Genomic DNA, 27162 nt, shown 5'->3' with positions numbered 1-27162 from the left:
CTTGAGAGCATCACTTCAAGGTCTGGTCATTACAGCCAAGCAGCCAAGCAGACAGCTGTTTTAGATCATAAGAAGTTGCAGTTCTACCTAAGGAAGACCAAGGCCCAGAGAGTTAGACCCTCCTCTCTTCCATCTTGGTTGATGTAATAAAATAAAAAGACAAAAACATAATGATCTACATGATAAAAGGTAACTGTTTAAAGTCATAAAAATGTTATTAAAAAATCAAGAGAGAAAAAAGGCTGGCAAATCCAGCTTGAATATTTCCAGTGAAGGAGGACAGACAGATGTATCGTTTGACAGCTGTTTCTTCCACTGAGCCAAACTCTGCCATATATACCTTCTTCTCTCACATATTTAACAACTGGATAAAGCAATACAAACATAAGAATAGCAATTCCTAATTTTAAATGTTGGGTTTTTTTGATCACCAAACTTACTCCTTTTTCACTAAGGAACATTTTTTATCCAAAGTTGCTTGTCTTCTGGACAGGAATCAAAGAAAATAAAGGGAGGAAGAATGGAAACAATATTTACTACTATACTTTCATATGCCTTCTCTCATAAGCTGATTTTTTCTCTGAAGAAAATTATCGAGGGTCTATAATGTAACAGAATACAAGCAATAAAAAGGAAGGGGGATGCCCAGAATAAATGTTCCCTGAGCCTTAAAATTTTTTAAATCTATGTGCAACTTGTCAAGAGGAAAACTAGAACAAAGATACACTGGGACATCTAGACTCCAATTAGCTTTACCCAAATTGCACAGTAGTTACTCTCCTCTAGTAAATGGGAGTTACGAATCTCAAAAATTAATAGTTCCTAAAGGTAGTCACAGACCAGAACTCAGATATTCAATTAATCACATAATTCCTTTTTCTCTTGCCATTGGAAAAACACCAGGTGTGTGGGAAAATTATATAATTAAATATGGTTACTCATGTAATATCTAATAAAGTAAGAATCTCAGTGCCATAAAATATAATTTGGATAGTTCTCATTTTCAGAATTTTTTAAAAAAATTTCTGGAATCCACTTTGAATTTTCTCCCTCTTTCAAACCTTCTTCTCTCCTTCTCCTCCTTACACTTTTCTCTTTCTAATATACTGAAGGGTAACAGACTATGTCACCCCCAATATACCACTTTGATGTAAAGATTATTTTGAGCTAAAGACACTTGAAAAATAGCAGGAGCAAGAAAAGCACTGTGATCTCCCCTTTCTTCCTGAAAGCAGGAGATAATACTCCAATGTGAAAGATACCCTCCCCATACCAAGAGGAAAAAAATATTCTTATCACCAGAGATGGAAGTTGAGACTAAGAGAACTTGGTACCAAAAGGCCTTGTTAAAATAACTCTTATCTTCCTTTAGTCTTCCCACATATTTTAGTTACTTTTCCACAATTGCTATTCTTTCTTTGTTCAGGCACTTGGGCCCATCTGCTTCGTATGGGGTTCCCATGCAGATGTAAAAATCTGTTACATCCCCTGTTAATCTACCTTATGTCAATTTAATTCTCAGGTCCAGCCAGATATCCTTAGAGGGGTGAAGTAAGGTTTTGCTACAATATTACTAGTGGGGTCTTATCAAAAAACAAAACAAAAAATCAAGTTAAGATGAAGATCAGACATATTAGTCACTTTACATGTTAACATGAATAATCAAAAGTTACATAATTGAGAGCTGGAAACACCTTATTTTATAGACCAGAAAATGGAGACGTTTAGAACCTTGGTGAGCTGAGCACAGGTTTCAAGGTCTTGACTCACAGAGCTCAGTACTTTTCCCATTAGACCACACAGAAGCTAAATTAAACCCTTCTAATCATAAGAGCAGTAATGAAAAATTGGGGGGCTGTCAAAGGGAACAAAGATATAAATAAATCAAAAGATTGTTTTTGTTTGACTTTGTACCAATATGTTTAAGCTTACAAATTATATTTAATAACCAAAGATGATAAAAAAGATTAACCTAGAAATGAAAGAAATAATTATGAGTAGACTAACCTATATACAAAACAAACTACTGCCTACCTGGTGTGTCAGGCACTCAAGGATTTATTTAAAAATATTAAAAATTTAAAAAACAACAAACTCTAATATAGTTTCCCACTTAAAGTTATTTTAGGTCAAGAAAATTTTCAACTAATCTATGAATCTCAATGGTATTTTTTTTTAACATAAAAAGAAGCAACATCCATCTTTATACAAAATCCCCTATTTTCATGCATTTTTACATTTCCTACATGAATACCTCTTGAAACTATTTGCCATTACCTAATCCTTTTGATTGCAGGCAACAAAATAAGACAGAAGCACAGTTACATCTTGTTTCTCAAAGCTCTTCTCTGAGTATTAACAACAGCACTTTCTAAGAGTGCCATTCACTTAAAAACTGACTAGTCTTTTTCCTCTTCCAACTCCAGTGAATCCAATGCAACCAACACTGACTTTACCTCAAGTAAAACGTGTATCACATGCTCCCTTCTAAGTCAGCCTAGCTACCAATATCATAAGGCATACAGAAAGTGGATGCAAGGCCATCCTAGACAGAGCAGCAGGGACAAAGACAGGAAAGCAGAGGGACATGCTTAACTACAAGAGATGGAAATTATCAAAAATGAGACTGGATAGGATGTTACATAATCAAAATCCACCTTCAAACAGCAGAACAAATATTCAGAACCATATGTCTAATGAAGTTGTATGCACATATACAAAATGTATATTTTAAAAAAGCAGAGTTGAATAGTTTTACAAGTATGGCATCAATAATAATGCTATTGCATATCTAAATCTCAGTTAAATGGAACTGAGTCTACACTAAAGTAGGCTCTGAGTAGGCAGACCTATGAACTAGGAAGTAGTCCAAATAAAACAACACCTTCCTAAGATCCCACATACTTCTTAAACCTAAGGAGATTGAGGGATCTGACAAAGACTCAGAAGTCCCTCCTTGACATGAGTATCATCAAAGCTTTTAAACCAGTGTTTTTTAAACTTTAGCGTCAGCAAAATCATCTGGAGGGCTGGCTAAAACACAGAATACTGGGCCTGATCCAGTAGATAAGGGGTGAAATTTGTAAATCTGTATTTCTAAAAAGTAAATGCTGAACCAAGCGATGCTGGACCATGTTCTGATAACCACTGCTCTAAACTCATAGTCTTTGATCTAAAACATTATAAACTTTACCTATGCCTAAAGCGAAATACACTGAACTTTAAAAATTTTTAAATCTTCAAGGTCCTTAGGTTTTTAATAACTTTTCAAAGATAGCTAATAAGAAGCAAGTATATCTCAAAGTTCATAAGCAACCTAAGCACTGTCTATCTCCTCCTCTGCTTGGAGCTCTCCAAGGTTCTAACTTAGCCTCCAAGCCTAGGTAAGAGATGTACTATACCAAGAGATAGATCCTGAATGTTGGTATCCAGGATTCTTCACTCAGATTCTCCCAGATTTCAAGGAATTATAAGAGTTGGCCAGAGATCGTATTCACAACCTCCCACCTCCACCAATTTACAAATAAAGTGAAGTGCAGAAAACGTCAAAGCTGTTTTCTACAAGGTCCTGTATTGATTCAAGTTCCTCTATTGACTAATTTGATCTTTAAAAATCTTCAGGTTTATATCATAATCAGGATTATTCCAGTCTTTTTTCTGACTAGCCAACAACTATATCCCTCTCCCACTTTGGAAACTTCCCATTTTATATAAATAAATATTACTGGGCAAAATTAGTGGCAATGACAACAACTATGAGAACCACAGGCCATGAGAATGGGCAAGTAAATACTTTTAATCTTCCAGGTAGGGATTTCTATCATTACAGAGGGGATTGAGCCTAACAATATTAGATAGAATGTAGGAGATATAATGATGATAAAAAATAATGATAAAAAAGTCAGGCGTGTAAAGATAATGATCCCTTTACTTTTATTCTCCCTCTAATTAGCCTTTTTCTTAGTCTTCCCTCTCCTTCAGATCCTCCCTTGTTGCTTTCTAACAACCCAATAGAAAACTTAAAGGACAATAATAGTTCAGAAGATAAAAATGAAAATGGCTTCTAAACATATGAAAAGACACTCAATTTCATTCATAGTAAGAAATCCAAATTAAAACAATACTGAGAGAAAATGGAGTAAAGACTAGGGTTTAGTTAATAACATACCAACACTGGTTTCTTAGTTTTGATGCAGATAACACAGTAATATAAGATAATATTAGAGAAAACTGAAACTGGATGAGAGGTATACAGAAACTGTCTGTGCTACTTTTACAACTTTGTAAGTCTAAAATTTTTTCAAAATAAAAAATAATACGACACTAAGGTACATTATGTCTCACCTAGAGGACTAGCAAAACTCCAAAAACTAAAAGCAGTCTTTTGATCAGGGTATGGGGAAATAAGCACTCATACGCTGCTAGTAGAAGTACACAATGGTATAATTCCTACAGAGTGCTATTTGGCAACTTCTGCAACAAATAGGTATAACCACACCTTTATGAAATTCTGTATGTTAAAATTCACTAAAGTACTATTTGTAATAATAAAAGAATGGAAACAATCCAAGTTTCCTTTTATAAGGAAACTGGATAATAAACTGACATACCCAAACAATGGACTGTTATGCAGTAGCAAAAAAATCAAAACAAAACAAAAAAAGAATAAGGACATACTATACATGCTAATATGGTATAGTTTCCAGAGCATATTTTTAAGCACAAACACACAAAAAAAGCAAGGTGCCAAAAAGCACACATAGTATGCTAACTTTTGTGTAAAGGGGGTATAAAAATATAAATTCCTATGTGCTTGAATTTGAATAATGAAACCTTAAAAGAATACATGAACTTATAGAAGCAATTACTTCACAAGGAAAGGGTGGCTGGAGTAAAGTGTAGACAGGAATAAGATTGGTTTTACATATTTTTTCTTTTGGAATCATTTGAATGCATTCTCTCTTTAAAGGTAAAAAGTTATTTTGTGAATATTAAAACAATTTTGTATTTTAAAAAAATATTATGGGTCAGTGATCCCTATGTACCATCTGAGATTCTCCCACATTTTCTGTTCAAACCTAGCATCTTTCTCTTTCACTCTCAACCAACCATTTGACAAGTACTGAATGAGGGCAAAAAGTCTTACTGAGACATCTATGTTCAGGCATTATCTTAGCTTACCCAGTACAAACTAATTTTAAAATAATAATGCTATATACATAAAAACAAAAGTTCTATTAAGAATACCTAATAGTATAAAATAATAAACATGTAACAGAAAGATAACACATCCCTGTAGACCACTAAATGACCAGAAATCTGAGAAGTTAAACAGCAATATTTATTTTTTAAAGAGATTTGTTGTTTTAATATTAGCTAAATATTGAGTGAATTAGGATTTAAACTCAGTGTACAGATGATACCAGAAAGACTTGAAACAGTAATCTTAATGGATCTGAAAAACTCAAGCTTATAAAACAAAAATTGAAGGGCAATGAATAACTTCCTTTACTAAAAAGGCTCTTTGCTAAAGATTTTACCAAAAGTTCTTTTAAAAAATTAGCTCTGCTGGGTATATAAATATTTTTAAAAATAAATTTTTTCTAAAGTTGAAAAATGGAACAAATATCTCACTTAAAAGCATAAGTTTTACACTTAAAAACATACATTTTAGACTTCAACACATATTACAAGTCTATAGTGATCAAAACAGTGTGGTGTGGATATATAGACCAATGGAACAGAACAGAGAGCCCAGAAATAAACCCTCACATATATGGCCAAATGATTGACAAGGGTGCTAAGGCTACACATGGAAAAAAAGATAATTTCTTCAATAAATGATGTTGGGAAAACTAAATATGCACATGCAAAAGAATGAAGTTGGACCCTTACCTTATACTATATACAAAAACCAACCCAATATGGATTAAATACCTAAATGTAAGACCTGAAACTTAAAACTCCTAGAAGAAAACACAGGTAGATGGCTTCGTAACACTGGATTTGACAATGATTTCTTGAGTATGACATCAAAAAGTGCAGGTTAACAAAAACAAAAAATAGACAAATGGCACTGCATCGAACTTTAAAACTTCTGTACAGCAAAGGAAACAATCAACAGAGTGAAAAGGCAATCTATGGGATGGAAAAAATATTCGCAAACCATATTATGTGGTAAGGGGTTAATATCCAGAATATACAAAGAACTGTTACAACTTGGTCAAAAACCACAACTAACCTGATCTTAAAAATGGGTAAAGGAACTGAATAGACATTTTTTCAAAAAAGAGATACAAATGGCCAACAAGCACGTGAAAAAACACTCAACACCAGTAATCATCAGGGAAACGCAAATCAAAATAACAATATCACTGCAATAACACATTAGGATGGCCGTTATCAAACAAAAAACTTCACGTTTGCAAGTACGTGAAAAGCAGAACCCTTGCACACTGTTGGTAGGTATGTACCATGGAGAAGCTGCTATGAAAAAAAGTATGGTGGCTCCTCATAAAATTAAAAATAGAACTACCATATGATCCAGCAGTTCCCACTTTTGGGTATATATCCAAAAGAATTGAAAACAGGATCTTGAAAAGATATGTGCACATCCATGTGTCCATGATCCATAATAGCCAAAAGGTGGAAGCAACACAAATGTCCATGGACAAATAAACGGATAGAAAATGTGGTACATGCAATAGATTATTATTCAGCCTCAAAACAGAACAAACTCTTGTCATATGCTGCAACATAGATGAATCTTGAGGACATTATGCTAAGCGAAATAAGCCAGCCACAAAAAGAACAAATATTGCATGATTCCACTTATATGAGGTACTAAAGTATTCAAACTCTTAGAAACAGAAAATATAATGGTGGCTACTAGGGGCTAGCTAGGGTTAGGGGGTTACAAAGAGTTATTGTTCAATGGGATAGAGTTTCAGTTTTACAAAACAAAAAGTTCTAGAGATCTGTTGTACAATGTGCACTTAGTTAACAATACTGTAAAGTACACTTAAAAAACTGTTGAGAGTGAATTTGTTATATATTTTCTACCACAATAAAAACTTCACATTTTAACCCAAATCATGTCAAAAGGAAACAAGTAAACCCAAATTTAGGAACTTTCTACAAAATAACGGCCTGTACTCTAAAAATGTCAGCGGCACAGAGCAAAAAAAGACTTAGGAGTAGTCTGAATATATGACAAGTGAATGCAACACATCATCTGGGATTTTCCTTCATTATACAGGACATTATTGGGACAATTATTAAATTATGCATGAGGTCAAGAGATTAGATAATTGTATTACATCAATGACAATTTACTGATTGTGATAACTGTGCCATGGTTATATAAGAAAATGTCTGTTTTTAAGAAGCATACACTGAACTATTCAGAAGTGAAGGAGCACGATATCTACAACCTACTCTAAAAGGGTTCAGAACGAAAATAACGTGGGGAAGGAAAGAGAGAGAGTGTGAAGAGAAATAGAGTAAGAGTGAGAGAGAGAGAGAAAGCAAATATTGTTAAATGGTAACATTTGGCGAATCATGGAGAAGGGTACATAGAATGGTTCACGCTATTTTTGTAACTTTTCCATAAACTGGAAAATAGGCCAAATTTTAAAAAATGAATTAAAATTATGTCAAAAACAAAAAGTAAAAAAAAAGTTTAAGCATAGCTTTCTCAGAACCCACATCCTGTATTAATACAAATCCAAGCAAATTCTAACACATAGATACCTAATATAGCTGTTCTCAAAGATTAAATATCATATTCCAGAAAATTAAAAAATTCATGAATATTTCAATTTGTTTCTTTAAACACTATAAACCGAGGTAGTAATAGGGCCAGACAAAGAAATCAAAGATAAAAAATATTTCCTTTCCCCAACTGTTTAATAAAGTTAATATAGTTAATTATAACATAAAGTGATTAAGTGCCTCAGGAAGAAGAGGCAAATATGCAGCTAAGGTCTCATTCATTAACTACAAACTTATTCCTCCAGTGCCATCCATGTTCTCTTCTCAACAACCTAGCTGACATTGTAATTCTAGATCCTTCAGAAATGGTTTCAATAGTCAACAAAAAGATTCCTGAATTACCAATATAACACCTTGGCCAAAAGTTCCTGCTTCAATATCACCAATGCCTAAATGTCTCCCCAAAGAGCAGCCAAATAATTGTTACTACACAGAAAGCAAAATTCTTGACTGAAGCTGGGATAAAAAATTTACTTTCTTTGTATCATTAAAACTGATCTTAGGGCTGTCCGGTTAGCTCACCTGGTTAGAGCACGTTATTATAACACCAAGGATAAGGGTTCATTCAGATCCCTGTGTAGGCCAGCCACCAAAAAAAACCTCCAAAATACTGAGCCTATACATAGTGGGCCAACTAACACTAATGAATGAATAAACAAATAAGCTGCAATAAAATATTCTCCAGTTCTTTATTGTCTTAAAAGTTTTATATTTCAGAATACAAGATAAAACCTACTCTGGTCATTCTGCTCTCTCTGAAGTGAAGATAAAATAAACTGAGATTTAAAAAAATAAATAAAAAGAAAAATTAAGAAAAATTTATTTTAAAAAAAGAATAAACTATGATCTTAATCCTCAAGGTATATATACGTTCTAATAAAAACAGAGAAAGCATTTGAGGAACCTTTCTCTGGAACTACCTTCAGAAAAAGATTATAAATTATGTAAGAGAAAACAGTCTAACATTTTATAGTCAAAAATTCTTTTAAAATTAATATCTAAGTTGCTGACTACACTTGGCTCTGAATGGGTTTCCCAAAATTAAAATCCATTCTTTTAAAAGGCAATGTTTATTATTAGTGAAGACACTTAAAAAATAGGTCATAAAATATTACACAAGAATAGATTTTTAAGTTTTCTTCTCATAAATCTCTAAGAATTAAAAAGACAAAGCTACAAGTGCAAACAATGTTATCAATGACAGCACCTCCAAAAAATTAAAATTAAAAATATAATTGCTTTAGTTTGAAGATATTTATGAGGTTATTGTATATCAGCCTCAAAAAACATGCATCAATAAAAAATTATGAAGACTATGTCATGGAAAAAAGTCTAAATGTTGCATGAATAAAAGTTGAAAACAAAATTATATATAGGACTTCTGGTTTCCAGGTTGACATGTAGGAACTTAGAAGTTGCCATTCTGTTTTAACAACACATAAAAAGCTGAACAAACTGAAAAATTAACAACTCTTAGATCTGTCAGAGAAGTGAGGTCATAGGGCAAACCACTGCCCTCAAAACTGGAGAGACAGAGACAGGCGAATGCCGAGAATTACAATTTACTGGAGCAGAAACCCACTAGCAGGAACCTCCATGACAGCCAATGTGGGAGTGAGTGGGTGAGGGGAAAACATAAACTGTAATTGACAAATTGTTGGAGGCTCAGTATGGACAAGTCTGAAAGATAAAAACTCGAAGCATCCCAGTCATATAATGAAAAAAGGGTCAATACGCCAAGGAGACATAATCCTTAATGTACATGTGCCTAACAACAGAGCACCAAACTACGTAAGGCAAAAACTGATAGAACCGCAAGGAGAAATAGATGAATCCACAATTATAGCTGGGAACTTTAATACCTCTCTATCAGAAATGGACAGATCCACTGGTCAGAAAATCAGTAAGGACATACTTGAACCAGACAGCACTATCAGTCAACAGATCTAATTGACATTTATAGAATATAACATACAAGAGGAGAATACACATTTTCTCAAGCTCACATGGCACATTTACCAAGACAGACCACATTCTGGGCCATAAAACACACCTTAAAAAATTTATAAGAATAAAAATTATATAAAGTATGCTCTAAAACCACAATGGAATGAAAACTAGAAATGAACAGCAGAAATGTCTAGAAAATCACAAAATGCTTAAACAACATACTCCTAAATAACACAGGAGTCAACAAAATAAATCCCAAGAGAAATTTAAAAATATTCTGAACTAAATGAAAATGAAAATATAATTTATTAAAATTTGTGAAATGTAGAAAAAGCAGCACTTAGAGGAAAATTTATAGCAATGATGCATATATTAGGATTGAAGAAGAATCTAAAATCAATAATCCAAGTGTCCACTTTAGGAAAATAGAAAAAGAAAAGCAAATTAAATCCAAAGTAATAATAAAAATTAGAAGAGCAGTTTATAAAGTTGAAAACAGGAAATCAATAGGAAAAAAAACAAGGAAACCAAGAGCTACTTCTAATTCTCTGAAAAGATATTGATTTTTCTCTGAAAAACTGATTAGACTCTATACAGGCTAAGACAAAAAAAAGAGATTAAAACATATGGCACAAGATGTTGATAGGAAGGGAGGTTGGTGTGTGTGCGCGTGTGGTTGTGCACATGCACATATGTGGAATGGCGTTTATGGGAACTTATTGTACTCTACTTGTTATAAACCTAAAACTGCTCTAAAAATATCAAGTTTATTAATTAAAAAAATTAACGAACATTTATTAAATAAGACATTAAAATTATGATTTTTAAAATTTAGAAAATAAAAATCCTTTTTCAACCCTCTCACCTACCTTTTAAATTTAAAAAAATTACATTTTCATGATGAAAATTAGAAGGAAAAAAACTCCCATCATTTTGTTAATTATATATCTCTCCAAAGACACTACTTCTACAATCGCCATTCAACTCAAAGCCCAGTGATATTACTTTGAAAGAAACAACACTCACCTGAACAAATAACAGATGGGAAATGTCGTCTAAAAAATCAATTATGAAATCTCATTGCTAACCTTGGTAACATAACTTCATATGTTCATAAAGAATGACATAAGTAACATAATTAGGTTTAAATAGTGTTTTGTTTTTTACTATAATTTCTAGCTACAGCTACTTTCAGGGGCCAGGCAGGTTCTGGTTTTGTAAATATTCACAAGTTGAGCTCACATTAATGATCCATCACCTTTGCTACATGCTTATCTTCAAAGAGACACCTGAATTTCATACTATAAAACTTATCACCATTTAACTACTGTTAGGAAAGTACTTCAAGAGTTTTTTTTAATGATAATTATGTAGTGGTAAATATATAAATTATAACATCTTATTTGACGGTTAGAACCTACAAAGACAGCCCCTAAAACTGGAAATTCTATTTGTCCAAAAGTTCCTCTAGGTTAGACAATCTCAAGGAATTATCATTAATTCTGTTATCATAATGGTACTGTGGTTATGCTTAATAGAGAAACAAATCCTTACCTCTGAGAGATAAACACTCAGAAATATTTATGGGTGAAATGATATAACTGGGATTTGTTTTAAAACATACTAGCAAAAAAAGAAGTGTAATGAATAAATAAAACAAGAAGTTGATGGTTTGTTGAGTCTGGTAATGGCTACAAGAAGTTCCTTGCACTATTCCTTTACCTTGAAAAAAAAGGTGAAATAAAATAAAAGAACAAGAAAAACTACATTAGAAATCCCTAAGATTACCAGGACACAGTTGGGAGCCTATGGCCCACTTCAGAAGTATAAGGCTTTCCCTGGATACAATGGGCAAAGCTAATTTGCCCCCAATTCTGGGCTTATTTATACTGCTGCCATTGTTCCAGTTCCTGAAAGGAGCAAATGAACACCATTTACAAGGGAAGTTGGGGGAACGAGGGAGGGATTCAGGGGTTAGACAAGTAAATATGTTGAGTCCTTTACTGATGAGTTTGGAGACCTTTATTTTAATATGCCAATTGGCACTGTCAATCATTGACTCCTCAGGAACAAGAATTCTCAAATTTGAGTGTAGATCTACATATTTTTTCTTTTCTTCTTTTTATTGCATTAAAATACACGTAACATAAAACTTACCTCTTAAATATTAAGTGTACTGTTTTTAAGTGGTATTAAATACATTCATAATGTTGTGCAACCATGACTACCATCTATCTCCATAACTCTTTTCATCTTGTAAAACTGAAATTCTACACCCATTAAACAATAACTCCCCATTTTCCTTCCCCTTCCATCCCTGGCAACCACTCTCCATGATTCTGATTATTCTAATACCTCATATAAGTGGAATCATACATACTTGTCTTTTTGTGACTGACTTATTTCACTTAGCAACGTCCTCAAGGTTCATCCATGTTGTAACATGTCTGAATAGCTTCCCTTTTTAAGGCTGAATAATATTCCATTGTAAGTATATGCCACATTTTGCTTATTCATTCATTCATCGATGGACTAGGGTTGCTTCCACATTTTAGTTATAATGAGTAAGGCTGCTACGAACACGGGTGTACAAATATCTCTTCAAGACCTTGTTTTCAATTCTTTTGGGTATATATACAGAAGTAGAATTGCTGGATCACATGGTAATTCTATTTTTACTTTTTTGAGGAACCATCATACTGTTTTCCACAATGGTTGCACCATTTTACATTCCCATGAACAAGGGTTCCAATTTCTCCACATCCTCACCAACACTTGTTTTGTTTTTTTGACATGTGAGATAGAACAATGCATGATTTTAAAACTGACTTTTCAGGTGTTACCCCCAAAGACAGGGATACTGGAATGTGTTTTTTGCTTGTGTTTCCTTTTACAAAAACAAAAAACAAAAACAAAACAGATGATTCTGATACAATATAACTAAGAACAAGCCTTTGGAAACTTCCTCAAACATTCCAAGGAGTATCAAGGTGACTACAGCTCCCCAAAACATACTTTAAAAGACACTGTTCTATAATGTAATAAACCGACAGAATGGAAGAAAAACACATAGTTGAGGAAAAAACAGGAGAGGTTTTTCATGAATAAAGATTTATTACTAATAACTAAAATTTTAGGAAGCACTGAAAGGTCACAATTAATAGACTTACCAGAAATACTCCAAAATTGATAACAAAAAGGAAAAAAAAAAAAAGGACCAAACACATTTTACTCATTTTGGGATGTTGGTTGGCTGCACTATGATGAACAAATAAAATCCTCTATTTTAAGTTCTTTAAAAGCAGAAACTGTGTTTAATACATGTATCATGCACAGTGCCTTGCACCACTAAATGATTAAAATCACAGAAAGTGTGTTATATTGTGAAGACTTCAAAGAATCAGAAAACTTGAGGCCTTGTCTTACCACTTTCTCCAACCAGTGTGGTACCTTACATAAGTCATTTAATCTTCCTAGCTCTTGTTATCGAGATTGTGAAATCAGAGTATTGGGCCTTCTATATAGTAGTTCTCCACCGCAAGAGACTAGCCTGGTTAAAAATAACCTGAAGAACTTGTTAAAAATTCATATTCCTAGTTCTCACTTCCAAGAGATGCTTACTTATTAGCTCTCAGATGAAGCTAGGGAAGCACAGCAAGGTCCCTTAATTCTGGGTTTGGGAATCACCACGGGCTAAACTAGACAGTTTCTAAGGTTATGACCTATACTGAAATTCCCCAAATCTATGAGTATTTGTGAGGGAAAACAAAATAAGGAAAGAGATAAAGGCAAAGTTTCATCTCCTAATCTCAAGAAAAAGCTATTTTTACATTAGGCAAATTTAACCAAAAGATTTTGATTTTCTCCTTTGTTGCTGTAATAACAAATACTGCTTACCTAGCTAGGATTACACGATTTTAACACTCCAAAAATGAGGTAATGTTTGAAATATGCTGAATATATTCTTTCTCATTACCAAAACATAAACCCTTTTACAGCTTTCAAATTTCTGAAATAAGAAAATAGTTTACAAAATAAGCCAGCTGGCTCTTTGAATAGAGCAATAAACCCCTAGCCAAGCTAAGGAAAAAAAAAAAAAGACAAGTTACTAATATCAAAAATAAAATAGGAGTCATCACTAGTGATCTGATGGACATCTAAAAAATAATAAAATTATATTATTATGATAAACACAGAACTCTATGCCCACAAATTGATAACTTACATGCAATGGACAAAAACACAAATTACCAAAACCAACTCAAAAAGAAAGTGAAAATCTTTATAAGATCTATACGTAAAGGCACTGAATCGAAAAAATCTTCCCCCAGAAAAGTACCAGGCAGGCCCAGATGGCTTCACTGGTGAATTCTACCAAACATTTAAGGAAGAAATTATACCATTCCCTATATACCAATCCCTACAGTTGCTCCTGAGAGAACTCTTCCTAACTCATTCTATGGGACCAGCATTACCCTAATACCAAAATTAGAGAAAGACAACTTCAACTTGATAAAGACCTGTAGAAAATGGCTGTAGAAAACCTAAAGCTAACATGATAACTGCAACAAGGATGTCCCCATCACCACTTCTATTCAACATTATCCTGGAAGTCCTAGCTAATACAATAAAACAAGAAAAGTAAATAAAAAGAATGCAGATTGGGAAGAAAGAAATGAAATTGTCTTTGCTCACAGATGACAAGATTGTCTATAAAGAAAATACCAATGAATTGATGGGGAAAAAAAAAATTCCTGGAACTAATTATAAAGTATAGCAGTATACAAAGGTAATACACAAAAATCAACTGATCTATAGATTCAATACAATCCCAACAAAAATCTCGGCAAGTTACTCTGTGGACACTGACAAACTGATCCTGAAGTTTATATGGAAAGGCAAGAGATCCAGAAGAGCCAAGATTAGTATTGAGAAAGAACAAAGTCAGAGGACTAATACTACTTGACTTCAAGACTTACCATGAAGCTACAGTAATTAAGACAGCATGATACTGACAAAAGAATAGACAAGCAGATCAATGGAGTAGAACAGAGAACCCAGAAATAGATCCATACAAATAAAAACAAATGATCTTCAATGAAGAAACGAAGGTGATTCAACGGAAAAAGAATATAGTCTTTTCAACAACTGGTTCAGGAACAACTGGGCATCCATATGAAAAAATGAATCTAGACACAGACCTTACACTCTGCACAAAAAATAACTCAAAATGGATCAGAGATGCAAATGCAAAATACAATCTATAAATCTTCTAGAAAATAACAAAGGAGAAATCTCAATGATCTTGGGTTTAGTGATATGCTTTCAGAAACAACACCAAAAGCATAATCCATGAAAGAAAAAAATTGATAAGCTGGACTTCATTAAAATTAAAAACTTATGCTTTGTGAAAGACACTGTTAGGGAATGAAAAGCCACAGAAAGGGAGAAAATATGCAAAACACATATCTATAAAGGACCTGTATGTGAAACATACAAAGAGCACTTAGAACACAATAATAGAACAATCTGATTTAGAAATGGTAAAAAAAAAATCTGAACAGAAACTGCCAAAGAAAATATATAAATGGCATTTAATCATATGAACACGTGCTTAACATCCTAGATCATTAGAGAATGGCAAATTAAAACAATGAGATATCATCTCACACCTATTAGAATGGCTAAAATCCAAAAACTTGACAATTACAAATGCTGATAAGGATGCAGGGTGACAAGAACTCTCATTCACTGTCAACGAAATGCAAAACAGTACAGCCACTTTGGAAGACAGACTGGCAGTTTCTTACAAAACTATACATACTCTTACCATATATGATACAGCAATTGTGCTCCTAGATGTTTACCCAAATGAGCTGAAAACTCACGTCCACACAAAAACCTGCACACAAATGTTTAGAGCAGTTTTACTCATAATTGTGTAACACTGGAAGCAACCAAGATGTCTTTCAATAGGTGAATGGATAAACAAACTGTGGTTTATCCATACAGTAAAATATTATTCAATGATGAACAGAAATGAGCTACCAAGTTATGAAAAGACATGGAAAAATCTTAAACGCATATTGATAAGTCAAAGAAGCCAATCTGAAAAGGCTATGTATGATTCCCACCATATGACATTCTGGAAAAGGCAAAACTAAGGAAACAGCAAAAAGATCAATCAGTGGCTGCCAGGATTCAGAGGGATGAATCGGTGGAATACAAGGAGTTTTCAGGGTGGTGAAATTATTCCATAGGATACTGTAATGGTGGATCCATGAAATTACAACACAAACAGCAAACTATAATAGAAACTACGGAATTTAGTTAATAAGGTATCAACATCCTTGACTGCAACAAATGTACCAATATGGTACTAGTAGAGAAAATTGTGTCTGTGTATATGTAGGGGACAGCACATGGACACTCTCTATACTATCTGCTCAGTTTTTTGTAAATCTAAAATTGTTTTTAAAAATAAAGTCTATTAATTTTTTAAATCTAAAACCTTATTTTCTTGAAATGCAAATTTATATTTCACTAATATAATAAAACCATAAATAATCTGGGCCTAAAAATCATTAAGGTAGAAACAAAAATCTTCAGTAATGGCCTTCTGACAGATTCCTGTTGACTACTGAAGGATATAAAACTAATTCCTTGTAATAATTTACAGCTTTCACAAATTAAAATTATTTAATCACATGGAAAAATGCTTACTCAATGATAGTTAAAAAAAAAAAAAAAAGCAAAAGCCACAAATACCCATACACATATATACATGCATACACACAGTATAATACATATTTCTAAAAAAGGGAAGAAAACACAACTTATGTCTGTGTGGGTTATCTTTGGGAGATGGGATTATTAATTTTTTTTCTGTAACATTTTACTTTTCATTATAATTAGAGCATAAAAATCAACTTTTCAAAAAATAAAAAAATAAAACACCAGTAATGAGAAACTATTTTTGAACAAGGTCCAATTTTGGGGGGTGGGGGGAGTGGCTTTACTCAACTTTAGAGAGAGGATTATGTATTCCTACAAACTTGATTACTGAAAAGAACATCAGAAAGAAACAAGTCTTTTAATCACTAACATATTATCTTGGATTACTTAAAAAGCATCATCATCATGGAGACTGCCGTTTTATTCTCTCATCCTTAACATCCCTTCTATTATCTTTAGCTTCCTCTGAAACCTGAGAGGTACGGTACGGTAATCGTGTTGTTTTTAAACAGATGGAGAAAATATAGCCCACCTGACTGAGGTCCTACACAGTCCATTTCATTCAAAACAAATGTTATTTTTTTGCCAGGCACAGCATTTGTGGGAGGTTTAGAAATCAATAAATGCCACACAGCCCATTTCTAATTTGGGCCTCCCTCTATAAGGATTGCGAGATTTATCTTCAAAGTTGGGTTGCACTTGGAGCAAGACAGGACACCCAAAGGCACTAGAAACCATTCTTTAGCTCTGCTCAGTTAGTTCCTAAAGCCCAAAGGTCCTAGCCAATCCTCTTATTTCATATATGTTCTTATTCTGTGCGAGTGCATGTGCATGCACATGCATGTGTTGAAATGAGAACTACTTTCTTTTAAAGACTCAGCCCATACTATTGCCCTAGTGGCTTTCCCTCCAATGTCTTTGATTAGCAAAACTTAAAAGATTCTTTTAAAATCCAGATCTTGGGCTTTCCCAAAAGATAAAACTCACCCCCTTTCAATGGAGCTCCTCACTACTCTAAGGAATATAGTAAAATGTGACATGCTTATTTTTATTATTCTCATGCTTCCCTTTTCTTCATGTTTTTCCTTCTGCCTGGCACCTACCTCATACACATGCACAGTACTCTCCCATTCATTAATCCTCTGCCAGGCCAAATCACAATATGGCATAAAAGTTGTGTGCATCTGCCTTTTCTATCAGCAGACGACCTGTCCTCTACCCTGCAATTTATGCATTTTTTTTAAAAAAAGTCTTTTACCCCTACTGTTGATCCTTTTACCAACCCCTTTTGAACGGTAATGGATTTCTGTTTAATGTGTATAAGTATTTGCAACTTATAATGATGTGCCATGACTGAGAGGCAGTATAACATAGTCCAGGCACACTCTGGAGCCAGATGTCCTAGATTTGAATTCTTACTCTTCCACCTGCTAGCTGCATTGCCTTGTGCTCTTTAAGTCATCTTAAATTTAAAATGGGGGTAAAAATATTAGCTGCCTTATGAGGTTTTTCTGAGTAATAACTGGTCTAGTATACATAAATTATATGGAAAACACTAACAAGACATGGACATGGAGGTCAGTAAATGTTAGCTATTTTACTATGTCTTTTAGCCATAACTGTAGAAGAAAAAGTTTAGTCTTCTATCAAAATTTTCGGAAAATAAGCACATAAGAAAATACTTATATTACTGGGGTAAGATGGGAAGGCAAATTTCCTTTAGTTTTTTATCGTACACAGGGAGACGGGCAAGATGCTGAATAGTGCCAACTCCCATGGCAGTGCAGCATCACTGGAGAATCTTCCATGGAGATGCTAGTTGCTAGGTGAATATGCTGAAGGCCTATTTCTGGTACCTTCTATTAGCACAATCAGGTGTGCTAGGTTACATCACTGTATCTTCTTTGGAAGGCCCCAGAGAACAGTTCTAAATGCTTCAATGCCAGGAGACGTGCACCTTATGACCAATCCTGCTTTTATGTTTTATCTGTAAATTATACCACTCCTAAAATATGTACCACACTATGCATCAAATTTACCTATGAGTGTCTCTATTTTCGCCCTGATTTCTTTAACCATGGATCTACAGTGCTGCATTTTACTCAAAGTCACAGCAAATCTTTTTTTTTCTCCCCCCAATAGTGGACATGATAAACACACATAGACCAAGGGGCCACTCCCTTGAACTCAAACTTCTTTCACCTCTCTACCCAGACTACCAAATAGTCATTTTGCTTTTTCCCCAAATGCCTGGCATTTCTTTCTAATATCTTCTGGGTTTGGTGGCTCCTCTTTCTTCCTGGTCTAGCAGCTACCCAGATACTGCTCTACCATTTCAACCCTAGTGCCCACACTCACAGCTTAGTCCAAGGATAGAAGTGGTTACAGCTTCCACACAATTTGAGAAGGGAGGAAGATCCTTAGAGCCAGCTGATCTGAATGTAGGTTGCCCTCAGGGCCTGGTTTGCTTACTGTCCCTGTAATCACCCCTCTAATCACCTCTACCTAAGATACAGCTTCACTCAGAATGTGTTCTCCAAAAATCTGATACAATCTTCTTCCATACTCGTGGCACTGTTTTTCTAGTACTTACATATTTATATGTGTGATGTCACTTCATAAGATTTGTGATCAATCTGATTTCTTAATATACATCCAGTGACATTTTTACAAGATTATGATGTTCCTGAAATGCATCCTTTTCACCAAGAAGTTTTACTGTATAATCAAAACAATGCTCATCATTTGTTTTAGATCTTTTCTACTTCTTACCAATCAAAATTTGTTTGCCTTTCCATGGTAAAAGGGTTAATTAATTTTGTTTAATGGAGAAAATATCAAAGGACATTCCAAGGATAATGAGACACCTATTTCTCTCTTGCTGAAAACATCATCGAATATACAGGTTCACTTTACATAGAATAAGTGTAATTTTTCCTCTTTTTCCAATGTAGACTTGACAATGGTCAGCTTTATCAGACTGAGAAGGAGCCAGTTTCAAGTGTATTGAAGTGTACAGCAGTGTCCACACACACAGGCATCTGCCCAGGGCTTATGATCTTGGGAACAAATACAAACAGCAGAATTCAATTCTCTTTGAGTGAATTCTTCTCCCTGCCTGACAAATAATAATAAGGAGCTAGGCCACTATCCTTTCTCCTGAACTCTCTTTCAGTCAAGCAGGTGAGATGGTTCACTGATCTGTGTTTGTAGATGTAATGTAGGGATAAGAGGACATGAACCTTCATTTCAAAACAAGAAATAGAGTCCCTGCTACCAGACCCATTTAACTGAGTTTAAAACTGGACACAAATTAACTTCAGAATATTTATGGAACACTATTTCAAGTTTCTTCATGTTCTAAAATGCTAAGCTATTTAACGTCAGCTGTAAAATATTATATTAAAGGGGTAATAGGAGATCAAATAAAGAACTTACTGAAATGTAAAAAAGTTGCTTTTTTAAGGAGAAAAGTTTGGGTCCTGATTTAATGAAGTTATTGAACTCCAAAAGGAATGAAAGAACTATAAAATATCTGGGTTGAGATACCCAAAGCAAATGTATTAAAGCAAAACAGAGCATTTTTTGCATGTGGTACACAATCGACCAGTGCATAGAATCAGCCTAAATGAGGTAGAGTTTCAGTATCTTGGGTCATCAAAGACTGTGTGTCTTAAAGATGATTCCAACTTGGTAAGAACATCCCAATGTGTTGTGACTAAATAAGTCTGCAAGAATACCAATACAGGTGACTCTGGAGAACTGGTAATGAAAGGGACAGAATGGAACAAGAATGTTTATCTCAAATCCCTTATCAGACTGGGGTCATTCTACTCCCAACTCTTTCTTGGCACTTTTTGCCCTAAAATGACAATTGTTATTGAATAACGGAGCTCACCTTTTAATTTTTAACTTGGATGTCACATAGCAGGTCTCTCAATTTCACTGATAAATTTAGACTTATATTTGATTCTGTGTACAATTTTGAGTCCTATAAGACTGATGTCTCAAAAATGCCACGATGTGTATGCTTTTATCTTCCATCATCAATTCATTCATTCATCCATTTATTCAGCAAATATTTAATTACATACCTAGCTACATGCTAGATACTGACCCTGTTCTCAATGAGCATTACAGCCTACTGAGGCAACAGAAGGCAAAAAATCATAACTGAAGGTGCTCAGTGTCACAGTGAAGATGTGCACATGACACAGAAGAACTTGAGGCAAACAATGCCAACCACTCTTCTGAGAGTAGTTAGAAAAAGTATCCTAAAGGTAATCCTGGAGGCAAGTTGTAGTTTAATAAGTGGAGAAGTTAAAGGGCTATGGGAAGGCATGAGAAAATAAGGCATAAGTCAAAGAGCTGCAAAGAACTCATTAGCATGAAGGGTTAGAGAAATTAGGGGGACTAAAAGTGTTTTGAGATTGTAGTCTGGATCTGAGACTGTACTGGATAATAAAAATACTAAAGTGAATGAGATGGAGCTCCTGTTCCTGAGGAGCTTACAGTGTAGAGGAGGAAAAAGACCCTCAAACAGTTTATTTCAGTTAACGGCAGTGTCACAGTGGAAGAACAGACAGGGAAACATGGCTGAACAGTCACAAAGGAAGGCCTTATACATCATACAAGATGATAAAATTTTATCCTACAGGCAACAGAGAATCATTGAAAAATTCTGAAATGGGTAGTAACTACAACAGTAGCAGTGTGGATGACAGAGTGAAAGGTATCAAGACCAAAGCATTTTAAGGATGTTTCTGCCAAAGCCCAGGAAAGCAATGTGAGGAGCCTGAACAAGGCCAGCCTACTGTGGCAATTTTACAATGTTTTCGTTTTTGTTTTTTCCTGGCCAGGCAAATGGAGATTCTTTCACATCTACTATTAAAAGAAGAAAAGAAAAAAATCCAGAGTGATATTTTTGGAAATTCCTTATGTTTAAGTGCTTTAAGAGAAGTTAGGTTTTAAAAAAAATTTTTAAGCCTTGTTTGAAAAAGATCTCAACAATAACATGAAATGAGTTCAACATTTCATACAGATAACCTTAAGTCCAATAATGAGCATATAAGTAAGTAAATTAGGAAATATCAATTTAGTGGAAAAACATACAATCATTTAAAATGATAGAGACTATATTTAAAACCTGATTAACTTAAACTATAAGGGTACTTCAAAAGTTCATGGAAAGATTCATATTATCCTTCAATTCTATTTTTCCACAAACTATTTTAAGTACACTCATAAGTAGAAAAGGTAGAATAAAAAATTGTATGTACAGTTATGATATTGTATAGTACACTATGTAGTTAGTATATGTTGACAGACTAAAAGAGAAAAAAATGAATAGTTAAAATAATTTTCTATTATCTTTATTCCATTTTTTACAATAGAATAAAATGAAATGAAAAATACCACAAGATTATTGTTTATTGTATCCAGTGGGCCTGGCCCAGATGACTTACACTGAATTTTTGGTTCTTAGTTTCCTAGAATGATTTTTACAAATTGTCCTGCTGTCTAGCTCTAGAGGTATTAAAATACAAAACAACTGATACTCTGGCATGAAAAGAATCATTAAAATTCCTATTGTGAACAGCTGTCTCCTTCCTAATTGACACAAAGGTAAAAGCAAATTCAACAACCTAAAGGAACTCAAAGTCAAAGAACACAGTGGAAACAAATCACATAAATAATTTTTGCATGTGTGTTTCTCTTGAATGCTTCAGAGAAGAGTCTCTAAAGAATGGTTCTACCACTAAAGGGCTTTTTAAAAAGCCATTTTAAAACAATTCAGTCAACAAACATGCCATTTATTGAGCACCTATAGACCAAGCACTTTACTCTAAAGATACAAGAGATATAGTTCTTGCCCTCAAGGAGCTCACGGTCTAAAATGAGAGAAGGAATGGTTACAAATAATTGCAATAAAGTATGGTGAGTCCTCTAACAGAGGTATTTACAAGATACTGTAATAAGCAAAGAAGAGAGGTAGAATGAGAAAAGTCAGGGTAAGTTTCATAAGGGAGTTAGTTCTTATATGTGCTATAGGAAGGGAAAGAAGACTTGAGTAGCACATGTAAGGAAGTATGAAATGTGAAAGAAGGCAAATGTGGTTAATTTTCAGTAGTCTCTATGGCACAGAGTTGGCGGAAGAGCAACAGGAAATGAGGTTAAAGGAGAAGGCTGGGAACAAATCATAAATATAAGTATTCATACTAGAGAATTTGACTATTATTGAATACTTTCAAATCTAAATTGCCATCAATTACAAGATGAACCATTACTATATGTATCATAAGACCAAAAAAATATTTAAGACCCAAGCATAAAGGTTAAGAAATTTAACAGAATGAATACTCCTCCATAAAACCATATTACCAAAGGGTTACAACACCCTCGGTATAAGATAAGGAAATAAATCAGCCAGGCAGAAAGGAAAAGCAAAAAACTTTGTACTTCTCAACTTGCCCTGAGGTGAGGGGAGGACTGAACTCCAAGCAGGTCTGCAGACTGAATTAAAGCTAACATTGTGGTCCAAAAACAAACAAATGAACAAAACAAAAACACAAGCAAAGATTTTAAAGTGTTCTGAAGTTGGTAGTATCCCCAGATTCCTGGCAGAAACAAATGCAAATTCTCTTTAGAAGAACAAGACTTCAATTCTGGAGAACAGGAATTTAAGATATAATCTCATCTCAAAGATCAAAAATGAAAAATGTGCATCTTAGAATCAATAATATATAGTCGGTCTTAGAGTCAGTCTTAAATCTACAGATGTTTCAGAATTACCTGGGGAACTTTTAAAAAAATACACATCACCAGGATGCATACTCAGACATTGTCAGCCAGGAAGGTCTTCAGACAGGTAGATGCTTTAGGTAGGCCTGAAGCAGAGCCCTGGAATTTCAACAAGCTATCCAATTTAAAAAAAACAACTAGACTAGATACTGAGACACTAGCATCTGTCTGCATAATCAACTGAAAACTACTGTAGAAAATAAATAACAGTAGGATTTTAACCAAGGGCATAGTTTGATCAGACTGACAATTTAGGAAGAACTTTCTGGTGCAGGTAGGCTTTGTGGTGAAGACAGAAGAGTAAAAGGATGGGAGGCAGAGGGCAGTAAATATAACAGGAGATTATTAAATGGTTTTAAGGGTAGAGATGGTGATCAGTTAAATAGTAACAGCTGCAGGAAAATAGAGTATTAAGAGGCAGAATTAGGCAGAATTTTATAAAAACTAGATGAAGGTAGAGGGGTAGGATCTAATCTGAAAAATTTCCTAAGACTCACCCCTGTTCCTGGGCATTATGGCCACTGGGCCTTTAAAAACAAATCCCATTTGGGCATGGTAATCCACCACCTTTTAGTTGTATAATAAAGTATAAGTGCTATGCAAAATCCTATACTACATAAACATCAAATGTTTCAAATGTTACTAAAACTTAAAATGATATCCAAGTTCAGATGTAAGCACAGAGGGATTTTATTCTTTAATGTTTAACATTTCTATTAACCAGTGTGTATGAACTGAAAAATTAAAATTTCTTTGGGCAAAAGAAGAGAATTTTCACTGGCTGATAAATTTAAATTACAAACAGAAACAAAGAATTAACAAACTTACGCTGAATATGAATGAACTGTTTTGGCTGTTTAAACTCTCCTTTGTACAAGCGATTGTAATAGTTGACGTTGCTCTCTGCCTCAGGAACGGGAATGACCATGCTCTCTTTTTTTTCTCTAAACACTTGCTGTGCTGAAATAGCTCGCTGTAAATGATGTTCCTGGAAAATGTAAAGTAGGTAACATAAGTTGTTTTAATAATTAATTCAATGCATAATTCTATTTAAAAGTTACTTTGTTTAATAATTGCAAGATGCTTTAAGAATCAATTATAAATAGTCCCTTTACCACCAATCTACAGAAAACATTGCCATCACTCTCCCTTTATACTTGTGGCTCATACTGATATCACCTCAGATTATTAAAATTTTAATAAGTAGAATTTTTGAAAGATTAAATATGAGGATACTTCAAAAAGTTCATGGAAAGATTTGTATTCTCTTAATTCTATTTTTCCATGAACTTTTTGAGATACCCTTGTAGATACATACTCACAAACCATAATTTAAAATTTCAATTACAAGAAAGTTGATCCCTTGTTTGCTAAATTAATTGAGGTGTTTGTCACCTTAACCAGATTAAAGAAAAATATGCAAATCACAGGAAATGAATTTGGAACACATATTTTAAGTATCTTCTGGTTTTATATACGTGAAACTTTAACAGTACAAAATTACTGTTACAATTTGAAAATAAAATTATGTTCAACGAACTGCGTTATTATCAGGGCAGGAAATATTTTTTAATAAAGGTTAAACAAAAAGTTCCAATAAAATATGTCCAGGTTCAAATCACTTTTCATTACTTCCATGACTTACTGCAATAGCCTCCTAAAAGTTTTCCCTATCTCCCTCCCTTGCCCCACTATGGCCCATTCCCAAGAAAGCAGCTTTACCTTTTGAAAAGTAAATCAGGTCATATCACTCCCCAATCAGATCCCCATCTTTTGCAGAGTAAAGGCCAAAATCACCCAAAGACCCCGTATCTCTCTTATCTCATCTCCCACCTCTCTCCTCTTCCATCTTTTCCTCTAGCCACACCTTTTCTCCTTGCTATTCTTAAATATCCAAACGGCCTGCTTTGTAATTTCTTCATGTCCCATCTTATTAGAGAGGCCTTCCATGACTTTTTCATCTAAAAGAGTACTCCTCCCCAGCACTCACCTGCTTTATTTTTCTCCATACCACTTAGCAACATCTGACATAGTATAGGTTTAACTTGTTTATTGTCCACCTCCCCCAAGCATAAAATAAGCTCCAAGAGGGCAATGATTTTTGCTTGTTTGGTTAACTTTTATATCACCAGTTCCCACTAAAGTGATAGACACACAGATGACGTTAAATGCACATTAACTGAATAAAATTTTTACTGGATTCCTATTATACCCATGTCAGGCTATACGATAAACTTTACACATAAAGAAACTGAGGCATAAAGATGTTTAGTAACCTGTTCAAGCTCACACAGCCCTAAGCAACAAAACAGAAATATAAACCCAGGGTATATGTATGCAAAGCCCAAATTGTATCATATTACACCAATATATGTTTTCCCATTCTACAGAGCCTAAGAAATTAGAAGATCTGAATTTCATTCAAGCCTTTTTGGTATGTGAAAAGTTGTTACTCCAAACAGTGCAATGATCCAAGAAGAAAAGTTTTCATGCAACAAGATATAAATAAAATTAAGCTGAAGGTCCATTATATGCAAACACACACAGTGGATTAGTTTTATTAAAAGCAGTACTTAGAAAGGTAAGATGATGGAGGACAGATCTCAAAAAATGACAAAATAACAATATTAATTTCATGATCCTCTGCCACTCATTATTAGTAAAGCAAGCAGAGAGTTAGAGGATACAAAAGAGAAAGAAAATGAACACAATACAAGGTGGAGAGAAAAGCTTCTTATGCTATAGACTAGCAAAGTAAGCTAGGACAGCTACCAAGACTCTCACAAACAGCACCAAGTTTCACCAGGTCCACCCAAGTCATACCTGCTTCCCCCAAAATCGTACTCAGCATCTCTTTGGCATTTTGTCAGATTAATTTAAATCAAGAAAGCATGAGCATATTAAAGAAAAGTGCTCTGAAATTTAAATGGGAGAATGAGGTCCAGGAATAGCTAAGTCAACTTTTAAAAAGCAAAGAATGTGTCAGGAGAACAAAGAGAGAAATGCCTACCAGAAATTACAAAGTATTTATAAGACCATAGTTCAGTAGTCCCTCCTTATCCATGGGGGATACATTCCAAGACACCCAGTGGATGTCTGCAATTGAGGATAGTATCAAACCCTATATGTACTACACATGAATTTCTTCTTTTTTCTTCACAATATCACAGATATCTTCAGAAGAAGTGTTTTTATCTTAGATCCTAGCAAATTCAGCATAGTTTTTCCTTTTCCTTATTAAGTCAAGAACTTTCACCTTTTCACTTAAAGAAAGCACTTCACGGCTTCTCTTTGGCTTATCCAAATTGCCAGCATCACCACTCTTGTGTTTGGGGTCATTCTGAAGTAAAATAAGGGTTACTTGAACATAAGCACTGTGCTACTGCAACAGTCGAGCTGATATCCAAGGCAGCTACTCAGTGACGAACAGGTGAGTACAGTATACAGCGTGGATGCATTGGACAGACGGGTGGATCCACACCCCAGGCAGGATGGGGCAGAAAAGCATGAGATTTCATTATGCTACTCAGGACAGTGCATAATTTAAAACTTATGAACTGTTTATTTCTGGAATTTTTTATCTAATGTTTTCACACCATGAAGGTAAATGAAAACGTGGACGGGGGAGGGGTCACTACTATAATAAAAAAAAGTGTATCAAAAGAACAAATACTTTATGTGTGTATTTAACAAACACTATATAACAATAACTACTGTATAACACGCACTACAAAAATCTTAATTTATTTAATCCTCATAACAACCTTGTAGGATAGGTAGTATTATTCCCAATTTTTAGACAAGGAAACCAAGGCACAGAAAGGTAAAGGGACTTGCCCAAGATCACCTGGCTAGTAAGCAGCAGAGCCGGAGTTGAAGCTCTTAACCGCTATATTATGCTGC

At 34.2% G+C, this 27162-nt stretch overlaps 1 protein-coding gene across 2 annotated transcripts in view; it reads right to left on the bottom strand.

Annotated features, from left to right (window-relative positions):
* EPC2 (enhancer of polycomb homolog 2) overlaps positions 1-27162 on the bottom strand; it is a 113737-nt gene that overhangs the window by 51732 nt on the left and 34843 nt on the right. For both annotated transcript variants that reach the window (XM_063109264.1, XM_063109272.1), the window contains exon 2: positions 24088-24247. In XM_063109264.1, coding sequence (XP_062965334.1) covers positions 24088-24247 — 160 coding nt within the window. The remainder of the gene's footprint in view (positions 1-24087; positions 24248-27162) is intronic.

The sequence above is a fragment of the Cynocephalus volans genome, chromosome 1 (assembly GCF_027409185.1).
Source record: "Cynocephalus volans isolate mCynVol1 chromosome 1, mCynVol1.pri, whole genome shotgun sequence".
Taxonomy (NCBI): domain Eukaryota; kingdom Metazoa; phylum Chordata; class Mammalia; order Dermoptera; family Cynocephalidae; genus Cynocephalus; species Cynocephalus volans.
This window is presented reverse-complemented; position numbering and strand designations above follow the sequence as displayed.